General features: G+C 37.5%; 1 protein-coding gene across 4 annotated transcripts in view; it reads right to left on the minus strand.

Moving 5' to 3' along the window:
* CASK (calcium/calmodulin dependent serine protein kinase) overlaps positions 1–13,037 on the minus strand; it is a 373,376-nt gene that overhangs the window by 20,855 nt on the left and 339,484 nt on the right. For 2 of the 4 annotated variants that reach the window (XM_024759848.1, XM_024759850.1), the window contains 3 exons: positions 12,807–12,842; positions 10,968–11,164; positions 3,226–3,341 (listed from right to left, as the gene is read on the minus strand). In XM_024759848.1, coding sequence (XP_024615616.1) covers positions 3,226–3,341; positions 10,968–11,164; positions 12,807–12,842 — 349 coding nt within the window. The remainder of the gene's footprint in view (positions 1–3,225; positions 3,342–10,967; positions 11,165–12,806; positions 12,843–13,037) is intronic. The other 2 variants (XM_024759851.1, XM_024759849.1) reach the window with 1 other exon arrangement.

Here is a 13,037-nt window from a genome sequence, read left to right on the forward strand (position 1 = left end):
GATTCTTTTTCAGATTCTTTTCCCTTATAGGTTATTACAAAATATTGAGTGTAGTTCCCTGTGCTCCACAGTAGGTACTTGTTGGTTATCTATTTTTTATATAGTAGTGTGTATATGTTAATCCCAATGGCCCTTATTTTAATTTACTGAGGACTACGGGACAATTCCCCCACTGTATTTTACAATCGACTTTTGAATAAGTCAGAAAACACCTTTCAGAAATATAGTTGGATTTGTGGCCTATGAACCCATTTGGCTAGTTCTTGGTATTAAAGAATATGGTATTTCAAAGTTCTCAAAGCATTTGCCTTCCCAATGGAGGTCAACAGTATGTGTTTCTCTCTTTCAGAGCAATTCTTTATGTAGGCAATGCCACATACTAGGATAAACTTTCATCATAGCTAAAAGCAGAACAGCTGATAAAATACTTGACTTTCCTTCCTGACAATTTCATCTCTTGTAAAGGCAAGGTAATCAGTAGGTAAATGGTTCTTCTGGTCTTTATAATTAACAAAATGTAAGAGTTGACTGGTGATGGGGAAGAATGCTGAAGAGATGGTGGCAGAAAGGACATGCTAGGCAGTATATTCTAGAAAGTCCAGGGAAAAAGCCAGGCATCTTCTCCAGACCAGAAAAACTAATAGGAGATCTCATGAGTGATGATTTTGTGCGGGTGGGAATCCTAACAATGACATTCTGACTAGACAGTCACAAATGAGCCTAAACACAAGTTCTGTACAGAAACTTGAGTGGCCCTGCAAGGACCTTATAAAAAGCTCAGATTTTCTATCAAAGGAGGCTCTCAGGCAGTGACAAATACTGACATGTAGAAGGAACTGTGAGCATGAGGAAGGCTCTGAGGCCCGGAAGACCACTGCTTAGGAAGATGCTGTGGATAACAAAGAAGTGGTGGGTCTCCTCTTAGTTTTAAGTTTACGAGAACTTAGATAGATCCATGGTTTTGGATAGGAGGTGTTGTGTTTAAAGACGACAGAGAAAAAGCAATTCTATTCCATTTCTACGAGGTTCCTGCCTTCTCTAGCAAGGGTGATATAGCCTTCAAACATAATGGGCAATGTTTACCAGAGCTAAAGCTTAAGGTAAGGGACAGCAAATGAGTACTTGGCTTCATTAAATGATATCCATTTATCAGGCCCAGTGATGAAATAACCTGAGATCCACTGAACTTTAGAATTAGAAAAGATATCCTTTATTGACTAACCCAATTCCCTCGTTTTGAGGCCCACAGGAGCCAAGTGATTTGCCAAAGGTGCATGGATACACAGGTGTGCTAACTTCTGGTCCTAGCTTGGGCTGGCTATTAAGCTTACAGGTGCATTTGCAGGACTACCAAGCACCACTTGTGATGAATCAGAGAGAACAGGAACAATGGAAGATCAGTGGTGCCCCAGTGGTCAAAGAATGGAAAAAGTTAACTCTGGAAAACACTGGCCACCAGATAGGATGCTGATTCTCTGGCAAAATTCTCAAGTGAACGATTCAACAGACTCTTTGTCAGAATTTAGAGAGTCCAGTTTTTCAATTAACTGGCTTCTTATTTTTCCTCAGAGCTAAATTAAAGAGTGTTGGCAAATTGAATACTCATATCTACATGCCTTCCATCAGTAGAATATAAAAAGCTAAGGATGAATTGACAGCCTTATCGGCCATTTCTTTGCTTTTCTACGTTTAAATTAATTTTAATGCCATCTATGTATCATTTAAAATCATTGTAAAAATTACAAGGTTATACATGTATATGTAATGTCAACAGACCTTTTGAGCCTGTTAGAAGCTGATGGAAATAAAGGTGATTATGGAGACCTGGCAATAACCACTGACATTTTATATTAAACAACATTCTGCTGCTACTACAGTGAATTTCTTCAAATAGTACTACTGGAGCATTTACAATTAGTTTTAACTAATTACATTTAACTAATCTACTTTGAATATTTCTTCCCTTTATAAAACAAAAATAGCCATTATCAGACTAGTGCTCTGTAGTGGTATATAACCAGAAATGATACCTTTTATTGGAAATAAAAATGTGGCACACTGTAGCTATCATGATGGGAAAGATTTCTGCATTTAACTGAACCATTTAAAATTAAGCCATGTGGTCACTCACGTTCATTCCACATTATACAATACTTCAAAATGTTTACTTGTACTCTCTGATCAAGAAATGAATCATTCAGAGTTTCAAAATAATTTTTCCTAGTGAATGCTAATAAAATATAACGTTCTACAGAGGGAAATGCATTTCATATCTGTCAGAAATATTATACTGTCAAACTGGGTGTGCGTGATTGCATTCACTTGATTTTCTTTGCCATATGTTTGAAGTTTGGAGTTATTTCTGAAACCTTGGGAACTAATCTAATGCCAATGTTGGGGCTTGCACTTCCTCAGAAAAGTTCCTTATAAAAGGAGTCATATTAAGAAGTTATTGAAAATAAGTAAATCCCACCCTACATCATCATGCCTTTTCGTTAACTTAAGTTACATCCTGTGAGTCTTCTGGGAATTCTACTGCAATGACAGAGCATGCTTTTTTTGGTATTCATTTCAGTTCTTAGCAAATGAGTGAATATTTTGACTTAAGTTGAATGCAAGCTTCCATATAGACAAACATACCATGAAGGGTAGGCCAAGATAATGTTCTTGGTCTTTTAGGGACTAAGAAATACCATGAAGGAAGAAGACTAGTGACAGGAACTGACCAAATTAAGTTAGTATCTATCTAATGTCATTTGCACTCTTTCAGATCAATCACTGAACCATTTGCAGCACAGCTCTCTGTTAAGAGCGCACCTTTGCCCTTAGAAATGTGGCACAGGGCCATGTCCAAGGGCCAGAGAGGAGCCAGGAGTGAGGGTATTTGCTCAAGGCCAGTCTCAGCAAGGAGGCAAGAATCCTGGCAATTCAGCAAACTCTGTCTCTCATTTCTCAGGGGAGGACTTAATGTACTGGGTTCTTTGAGTTCCAGAGAGTACTGTTTCCAAATAGCATTTTCTTCCTATAAAGTATAGCTCTGTAAAATATTTGGCAAATAACCAACATAATAATTGAAGGCAAGGGATTCTTAAAGTTTTTGCAAGCTGATGATCTCATATGGTGAAATTTTTTTGATAGAGAACTCTGAAGACGGAATTGAGATGTTACATCTACTTCAGTCTTTGAGATGTTTAACCGGTCTCAGTAAGTCGTACTTTTCCCTACCTGCATTGTGCTTTGCCAAATATTTATCTTTGTACTGCTTCTTTTTCTTGCCAAACCAAGTACAGCTGGCTTGCTGCTCCTGTTTGGTCTTCTCCATGGCAATGCAAGCGACTCGCCTAGCACACAAAGAAAAGAAAAAAAACTAATGTATAGTTTTATGCTGATAAAAGAGGAAAACCAGTCATTTGAAGAGTTTACATGAACCTGCGTGAACAAACTCCTCACAAACGTTTCAAATCATTCAGATAAAGGCTGCTCCTTGACAATTTCCTAGAAAGGTTTTAAAAATGCAGGCTTATACGAAAATAACATTGTATCACTTGAACATATACTAATTGATAACACAGATGAAAAGTCTAAACATATAGTCATGAAATACAGTGGAATGAGTGTGGGATTTTGAGTTGAGACAGGTCTGATTTGAAATCCTGGCTCTATCACTTATTAGCTTTTATCAATTTAGTGTTAGGTGCTTTTCTAGGAAATTTACATATATTAACTCATTTAATCTTTCTAACAACACGTGAAATCATGTCACTGTTTTACAGATGAGGGGATCAAAGGACTGAGAGGTTAATTAATTTGTCCCAATCACACAGCTAATAAAGTGGGAGGGTGAGGACAGTCTGGCACCAGAGCCCATGCTCTTAGGCGATGCATTCTATTGGCAAGTTCCTTAATCTCTTGGAGCCTCTTGGATGGCTGCTGTAAAGAATTATAACAAAAAATGTAAATAATATCCCTAACACAGTGGCAGGCACAGTAGATGCCTAATAAATGATACTACTACTACTTGAAGATTCTAGGTAGGAAAAAAAAAACTATGATTAAATCCAAAGTTAGAATTACATTCAGAAAAATCATAATTTTGTTCTGCATAATTACAGTATTCAGCATTAGTAACATATACATAAATGTTGTTAAAAAGTTGCTCTCTTAGGACTTCCCTGGTGGCACAGTGGTTAAGAATCTGCCTGCCAATGCAGGGGACATGGGTTCGAGCCCTGGTCCAGTAAGATCCCACATGCTGCAGAGCAACTAAGCCCCTGTGCCACAACTACTAAGCCTGCATTCTAGAGCCTGCGAGCCACAACTACTGAGCCCATGTGCCACAACTACTGAGCCTGCATTCTAGAGCCCGCGAGCCACAACTACTGAGCCCATGTGCCACAACTACTGAAGCCCACACGCCTAGAATCCACGCTCTGCAACAAGAGAAGCCACCGCAGTGAGAAGCCCGCGCACCACAACGAAGGGTAACCCCCACTCGCCGCAACTAGAGAAAGCCCGTGTGCAGCAACGAAGACCCAACGCAGCCAAAAATTTAAAATAATAATAATTTAAAAAGTTGCTCTCTTAGGTTTAGGCTAAGCAAGTACTTGCCTTTCAAGATATTACCACAGAAGGTTTTGCTTACTTAATGACTTTGCTTGTGGGCCAATGTGGGGTGCCCGAGTGAGCCACATATAAGGAGAATCCAAAATCACTATCAGAATGCCATACAATGCTATTGAAAATGACGCGTTGTTTTCCAATGAGATTGTACTGATTTGCATTCCCACCAGCAGTATAGAGTTCCTGTTGTTCCACTTCCATGTGAACACTTGTTATTATCAGTCTATAATTTTAGCCATCATGGTGGACGAGTAATGAAATAACACTATGTTTTGAGTTTGCATTTCACTGATTATTAATGAGATTGAGCACCTTTTCATATGCTATTGGCTATTGGATTTCCTCTTTTGTAAAGTGCCTTTTCAAATCTTTTGACCACTTTCCTATCCAGTTGTCGTCTTCTCATTGATTTGTAGGAATTCTTTATATGGTCTGAATATTACACTTTTGTTAGTTACATGTGTTGGAGGTATCTTCTTCCACTCTGTGGCTTGCCTTTTTAATCTTTTCATGGTATTTGATGAATGTAACTTATTAGTTTTAATTTAGTCAAATCTAGCAATGTTTTCTTTTATGGGAAATATTTTTGATATCTTTTTTTAGGAAATCCTTCCTTGTCCCTAAAGATATTCTCCAATATTATCTTCTCAAGGGTTTATACTTTTGTCTTTCATGTTTTGGTTTTTAATACACTGGAACTGATTTTTGTATGTGGTGTGAAGTTAGGGGTCCAATTTCTCTCATTTTTTCCCTAATGGATAACCAATTGCCCCAGCACAACTTATGGAAAAGTCTATTCATTCCTCACTAGTGACTATTTATGTATGAGAGTGTTCAGGGGTTCTCTTCAATTGGTCTATTTGAACATCTCTAAGCCCATACCTTATTGTCTTAATTACTACAGCTTTATAATAAATCTTGGCATCAGTGGGGCAAGGCCTCCCTCCTTATGCTTCTAGAAGAGCATCTTGACTATTCCTGATTCTGTGCGTTTCCTTGAAAACTTTAAAATTAGCTTGTCAATTTCAAAACGGTTGGGATTGAACTGAATCTATGAATCAATCTGGGAGGAATAGACATCTTTACAATATTTACAATACTGAGTCTTCTAGTCCCTGAATACAGTATGTCTTTCCATTTACTTAGGTCTTCTTTAATGTCTCAGTAAGTTTTATAATTTATCCTCTAAATGTCTTGAACAACTTTATTAGGTTTGTTCCTAGGTTGTTGATTAAAAAACTTATAAATGGTATTTAAAGAATTTGTAATATTGAAAAATTCAAACATATACAAGAGTAGAGAATAGTGTAACGAACCCCAAATATCTACAACCCAGCTTCAACATTTATTAACTCATGGCTTATTTTGTTTTATTTACAACCTACCCACCCTAAGATTACTTTGAAAAAAATCCAAGTTTGTATCATTTCTTCCTTAAATATTCTTAAATCCCCTTTAAACCTATAGGTTCCCTCTCTCCCTTTTCTTCTTGCAAATTATTTGTTGCAGAAACTGGTTGTTTGTCCTATAGTTTCTGATCTCACCCCTGCGGTGTCTTCAGTAAGTCTCTTTGTCTTTTGCATTTCCTGCAAATAGCTAATTAGATCTAGAGGCCTAATCAAACTTAAGTTCTATTTTTTTTGCAAGAGTACTTTATAGTATTATGGTGTTGCAGGTGGTGTTATGTAGGGTATTTAAAAATTATTTTCCGTTTTTTACTGTAAATAGAAATATTGACTTTTGTACACTGATTTTACATCAGCCATCTTGCTAAACTCTCATTAATTCTAATTGTTTATCTATAGATTGCTTTGAATTTCTACACAGAATCATATCACCTGTTATATTTTTTTTCCCTTCCGATAATGTTTGCTGTAGGTTTATTGTAGATACTCTCAATCAGGTTTAAGGAAGCTCCCTTCAATTCACAGTTTGTGAGAGTTTTAATCATGAATGGATGTTGAATTTTAAAATCCGCACCTATGGCTATGACCATGTGGATTTTTCTTCTTTAGTCTGTTAATATGGTGAATCAGGTTGATTGGTTTTCCAATGTTGAACCAGCTGTTCACTCCCAGTACAAACTCTACTGGGTCAAGATGTATATCCTTTTTATATATTGTTAGATTCAATTTGCTAATATTTTGCTGAGGATTTTTACATCTGTGCTCATGAGGGATATGGGTCTGTAGTTTTCTCTTGCCTTTATTGACCTTTGGTATTAGGGTAATGCTGGCATCATGAAATGAGTTGGGAAGTGTTCTCTTCTACTTTCTTAAAGAGTCTTTCCTTCATGTCTCTTTCTCTCTCTTGCTCTTTGAGGGCTTTATTTATATTTATTTCTTTATTTTTGGTTAGGAGAAAGACATTTATTGGGAAATACTGTGAACTCTCAGCAACAGCAACAAAGTCAATCTCCATATATTACCTAAGTGGCATAGAGAGGAGGCTGATGGAACCTTTGCTTTGGGAATTCTTCCAGTTCAAGCCAGTATGTGCTGTCAGTCATAACTACAGCTTCTGTGAGGCATAGGATCTTTGGAAACATAAACAGAACTGAGGAATTTTTGACAGGTTAAAAGAGATGAAATCCTGACCTCGTGAAGCTTACGTTATAGTGTACAGAGTATCTTATAATAAATGTTTTTCAGCTTAAAAACTTTAAGAAGTTCCCAGTAAAAATTTGTGGTGTGGCCATATGTGGTGTAATGACAGAGGAATGATACTGATTTTTACTAGGCACTCAGGAAATGAATGTTATTTCTTTTAGCTCAGTATGTGCAAGGAAACTGTGTTAGAATTTAGGTTAACCTGGAAGGAAATTTCAAACACATGTTTAACATTTTATTGCTGACTTGGATGAGGATCTAGTAGGCAAGGGAAGGGATGACAGATTCAGGGACTTAAATCGTATCAGAGGATTAGACTGATGGGCCTTGTCAAGCAAGGTGAGATTTAGCAAGGATAAATAAGGTAAGGTATTTGGGTCCAAAAAAATTGATTTCTCATCTAGAGGATGTGAAAAATATGACTTGGTAGCAACACATCTGAACAAAGCTTCTGGGTCTGGCTGATAGTATTGTTTCAAATCTTTCTCATTAGTATTACACGTCCATCGACATTCTAGAGACCAATTCACTTTTCCAGCAAGGGACTCTGCTTTTCCCCCTCAGTTGGGAATGCCTTCCTATACCTCCAGAGTCCTACTGTGGTCTCAAGGAACATACTGCCCAGTGGGCCTCTTCCTCTTCATCCTAGTTAGAATCCCCGTCTCCCTCTACGGTCACTGCAACTTTATTGAGTTCAGTTTTTCTGCAATAAACTGAACATAACATATAAAGTGTAACATTTCATCAGTTTTGAAACATTAATACATCCCATGAAACCATCACTACAATCAAGATAACAAACATTTTCATCACCCCAGGAATTTTCTTATGCCCCTCTGTAATCCCTCCCTCCCTCCTCCAGATCCCCAGGAAACCACTGTCACTGTAGATTAGTTTTGCATTTTCTGGAATTTTATATAATGGAGTTATATAGTATGTTCTCTTTTTTGCCTGGAAACCCAGCCTAATGATTTTGAGTTTCACCCATATTGTTGTGTGTTATCAATAGTTCATTTCTTTTTATTGCTTAAGAGCATCCTATTGTATGCATATGCCATCATTTGTTTATCCATTTACCTGCTGATGAAAACTTTAAAAAATTTTAGCCATTCTAATAGGCGTGTGGCCACTGAGCTTTTGTTAGTGCATTTTTTTGTCCTTGGAAATTCATTTTGGTTCTTTTTCAAATCTGCTATGCCATTAAATTTTTTCCCCTCTTCTCTGAAGATATTTTTAAAGCTTTTACTGATTTTTAAAAGCTTGCTAATAAGCACAGTTGTTTAAAAACCTTTGTCCCCTAATTCCAATATATGAAGTAGGTTTGAGTTTGTTCCTGGCGTCTTTCATTTCTGTCAGGTCTCACTGGTTTCCATGTGCGCCTGCTTATTTTGACTTGCTGGTAACTGCCCTCAAGAAAGTTTACGTGGGGGGTCAGGAGGAGCTCTAGGATGAGGCCTAGGATAAAAGTGTTCTCCTTCAGAGACTTTCATTTGTTTATAACAGATATTTGGAACTATTAGTAAGGGGGAAACCTCACATCGAGCACATAGCTGGAGTTTCCCTGGCTGTCCCGGGCTATGTGTACCTGGGTGCAAATCCATTCAAGGTGGACCAGTGGCCACAATTTTTTCAGGGGAACTCTGCTTTCCTTTTGCTCTGCTCACCGACAAGGCAGTCTTCTCTACAGTCCCCTGGTGTGGAAGGGCAGTGAGGGGATGCTTATCTGTTTGCTCTTAACCTGGGGGTATAGCCTTTTGCAGATCCTGACAATGCGGGATGAGTCTCCTAAAAGATTCTCCTACTTGTACAGGCCTTATTAGGTCTTAACCTTGGTCTTCTGGCAGAGAAGTTTTTAGTAATAGAAATGCCCTCCTGGCAAAATGGACCAACTTGGTACTCTAATTTTTACTGCTCTGATTAATGGCTTTCATATAAAAATTGGTCACTGAGTTCCCCAATACCTTTTCAGCTACTTAGTACTTTTAAGGTCATTTTCAAAAACATATTTTCTGTAGCACTTTTCATTTTTCTTTTCCAGTGGGAGAATTGATCCAAATAACCTAGTCTACCATTACAGGAAACAGGAAGCAAATCTGCTTTTCCCCCTGCCATTTCTCAGGCTTCCTCCAGAGGACTCAGAGTTCTAGGTACTGGTGAGACATGATTTATACAAATGAGCTGACTAGGGAGAAGAGGTCTGGATTCTACATAATTATTTTCAACAAATGCTCATTAATATACGGCAACATTCAAGAACACATTTTGTAAAACATAAATATCAGTGATAACATAGTAACATCACCATCAAAATGACTCAGAAATCACTTTCCTCTCACTAATGCTTAAACTGTTTTCTGAAGATGAGATTTGAAAGACAGCATCAGACGGAAGGCTGCTACTTCCTCTAACTAGGCCTATGTTTCCTTGTGTAAAATGATGGCATCTGAAGTTCTTACCAGCTCTGACATTCTAAATTTAAGAGTATAGCTGAAAGAACTGATCAAGCAAAAGAGGTTAGCTGAGAAATCCCTTTAATTAGTGAAAAAAAAGGATGAAAAGTTGTACGTGTCTATGAACTCTATGCCTTTGGTCTCTTTCAGCTAGGTTCAAGTATTTTGGACATGAAGTTATCTATTTTGCACTAGGTTTCTGATATATATTGCCAAAGTACTGACAAAGGTAAAACTATTGACATTTTTCAAAAAACAGCAAATTGTAACATTAGTAACAGAAATAGGTTTTACCAAAATACACAGTAATCCGTGACTCCTCTCAGTTAAAAACATGTCTAAAAACTGTTTGACTTTAACCTGCGTTCAAAGCCTAAACTGTCTAACAAACAGACACACATTTTTAAAGACCCGGCAAGGGGGACTTCCCTGGTGGTGCAGTGGTTATGAATCCGCCTGCCAATGCAGGGGACACGGGTTCGAACCCTGGTCCGGGAAGATCCCACATGACTCGGAGCAGCTGGGCCCGTGCGCCACAACTACTGAGCCTGTGTTCTAGAGCCCACGAGCCACAACTACTGAGCCCACGTGCCACAACTACTGAAGCCCGCGCACCTAGAGCCCGTGCTCCGCAACAAGAGAAGCCACAGCAATGAGAAGCCCGCGCACCGCAACGAAGAGCTGCCCCCGCTCGCCGCAGCTAGAGGAAGACTGTGCGCAGCAACGAAGACCCAACGCAGCCAAAAATAAATAAATGAATAAATTTATTAAAAAAAAAAACCTGGAAAGGTAAAGAACGAAGCTTCTGACTGTCTTACCCTTCTAATAGTGAAACATTTTCTCTTTAAATACCTGGAATGACCGTGAATCCTGGCCATTTGAGTTTTTCGCTGGTGGTGGAGTGGAATGGGGGTGGTGAGAGCATGTGGAGGGGCAAGGAGTGGGTACATTTAAAAAAATGCAATTCTAAAAGGATGGAAACAGCATATAGGAATAGAGGGCTCTGCTAAGAGACCACGATGTGACCATGACCTGAGGCTAGTCGCTCAGCCCCTCTACAGACCTTCCTCTCCTCATGTGTGAAACAAAGACCTGACTCTATAAGCAGGAGCTTACTTGGTGCTGACAGTTTAGAATCTTGGATGACTAATTTGAACTGTGTTTGGCTAATAGAGCAAGGAATATATTAAACAGGTTTTACCCTATAAAAGAATAAAATATAAAGTTGAAAAATGGATGGCCAGGCTTCATTTTTATTGGAAACTAAAAGAAAACAACAAAAACATACCATTCCTGAAGTTCTGGAGAAGGAATGAGACCCGCAGTTCCATTTTTGGAGTTTTCCAGTTTACCCTGCCACCAATTGTGATCATCCTTACTGATAATCTGGATAATGTCACCAACTCTGAATCGAATGCCAGCTTCTTTGCAGGGGATGAGGTCATCCTTGGCTGGATCATATTCAAATTGTGCTCTTACATAGATCTATAAAACAGGAGTTTGTAAGAAAAAATGCCATGGTGATGTGAAAGAAAACAGTCAGCTCTAACTTAATAACCACATACCAACACTTACTACAATACAAACAGGACATTAGATGGTGAAAGCAAATATGATGCATGGAAATACAACACAAAAAACAGCTACCACTAGAAACAATGTACTACTTTTGGTGTGTACAGGTTCAAGTCTTTGCTCTTTTTATTTGGAGGGAACACTTAAGATACTTCCTTAGTAAAAATAGACTTAATTTCTGCTTTTACTATAATAGGATAGGCTTAAAATTATAGAGAAGTATGCTTACCATTTTAAAATCTGAATATATTTAGTTGCTATTATGCATAAGTTGTCATGATCACATGGCAGCCTTTAAACCATGACCACAAGCATCCAGGACAGGTTTTAACCCTAAAGCAGTACATGATACAAAACTAGCAAGAACTCCGTGTTGGTATCTTGCTGTAAAATGCTTACATGACAACTGGCAGTGTGTCTACACACTGCTGATAAGCTTAAATGTAATTCAAACAATTTTTTAAAGCATTTAAAAATAGTTTTATTTTTTAAACAGGATCTAGACTTTGTATTTTACTCTTTTTAGAGAAGAAAAGTGAGTTTGAATCTTGCCTTTGCCAGTGTAACACTTGAAATCTGCACAGAGCTTCAAGATATGCATGGTTTAAGGCTCTGAGTTTTATGATATGTGAATATAACTAGTAAATATTATAAAAGGAAACAGATTAGCATACAAGGGGTTATATGGTACCATTTTATGAATCACTGGATTTCTAAATGATTTAAAATAAGGTGCTAGATGTTGTTGCATCACTTATGGGTGAGTTCTATTAGGTGCTAGTTTATGCAAATCTTAACTCACAATTTGATATTTTTTAATAGCACATTTCACAAAAAGTACCATAAAAATTCTATCTCTTGAAATTAAATTTGAATATTAATGTTTAAGTCACTGTAAAACCAACCTGAAGGCTTTGGAACTATTGTGTGATTATTCTGTTTAAGTTTCTTTTCAGAAATCCAGCCTATAAAATTAACAAGTCTCTGCATTTGCACCTAAAATTCATACTCAAAGTGCCAGCAAATTGAAAGTTACTTGCTTGTGTTAGGCAGCACTTAACTTTTCATGTTTGATTAGGCTGTAAAGCCAGGAATTTTCTGTTCTTTTTTTTTCATTGTATATGGCTTTTAGAAATACACATGCAGATACAAATTATGAAAAAGCCTTCAAACTTCAGATAATTGTTGCTTAAAAATGTTCACTGGCATGTACGTTGTAGTTATTCTTAGAATTCTAAGAATTTTGTAACCTTTAAAAATTTTTTTCCACCCCAGAGGCAGGCCCATAAGATCCCCAAAGGCTGAATTCTCAACCATCAACACAAAATGATCAGGTTGAAATTACAATAACCATCACAGCTACAAAGATGTTAGGAAAAAAATCTTTATAGAGAATTAGTCATGTGTAATGTGTTAAAATGAAATGGTACAAGCTCTCAATGCTCAAATGTTATGGTCCAAAATGCAGACATTATGGGATGAAAAGGGTTAATAAAGGATTGGCTATTAGCAGCTCAGTTTAGAGAAGTTTCTATAGAGGGTATCTATTCACCTGTCGTCCTTTTGGTTGGGTAGTTGATGGCAAGTCCTGTAGAATAAAGCCAACCCAGGAGAAAAATTTTCATTTACTTTTCAAAGAGTACAAGGTAATTTGTGTGTTCTGTTACAATATGGTTAAAAAATGAGCTAGATTTAAGTTGTAAAGAGATAATATACATTATTCCATTTCTCAGAAATGTTGAGTTATCAAAAAAAAAAAAAATCAAACCCAGGCCATTTAGCA

This window comes from Neophocaena asiaeorientalis, unplaced genomic scaffold (assembly GCF_003031525.2).
Source record: "Neophocaena asiaeorientalis asiaeorientalis breed wild unplaced genomic scaffold, Neophocaena_asiaeorientalis_V1.1 scaffold312, whole genome shotgun sequence".
NCBI lineage: Eukaryota > Metazoa > Chordata > Mammalia > Artiodactyla > Phocoenidae > Neophocaena > Neophocaena asiaeorientalis.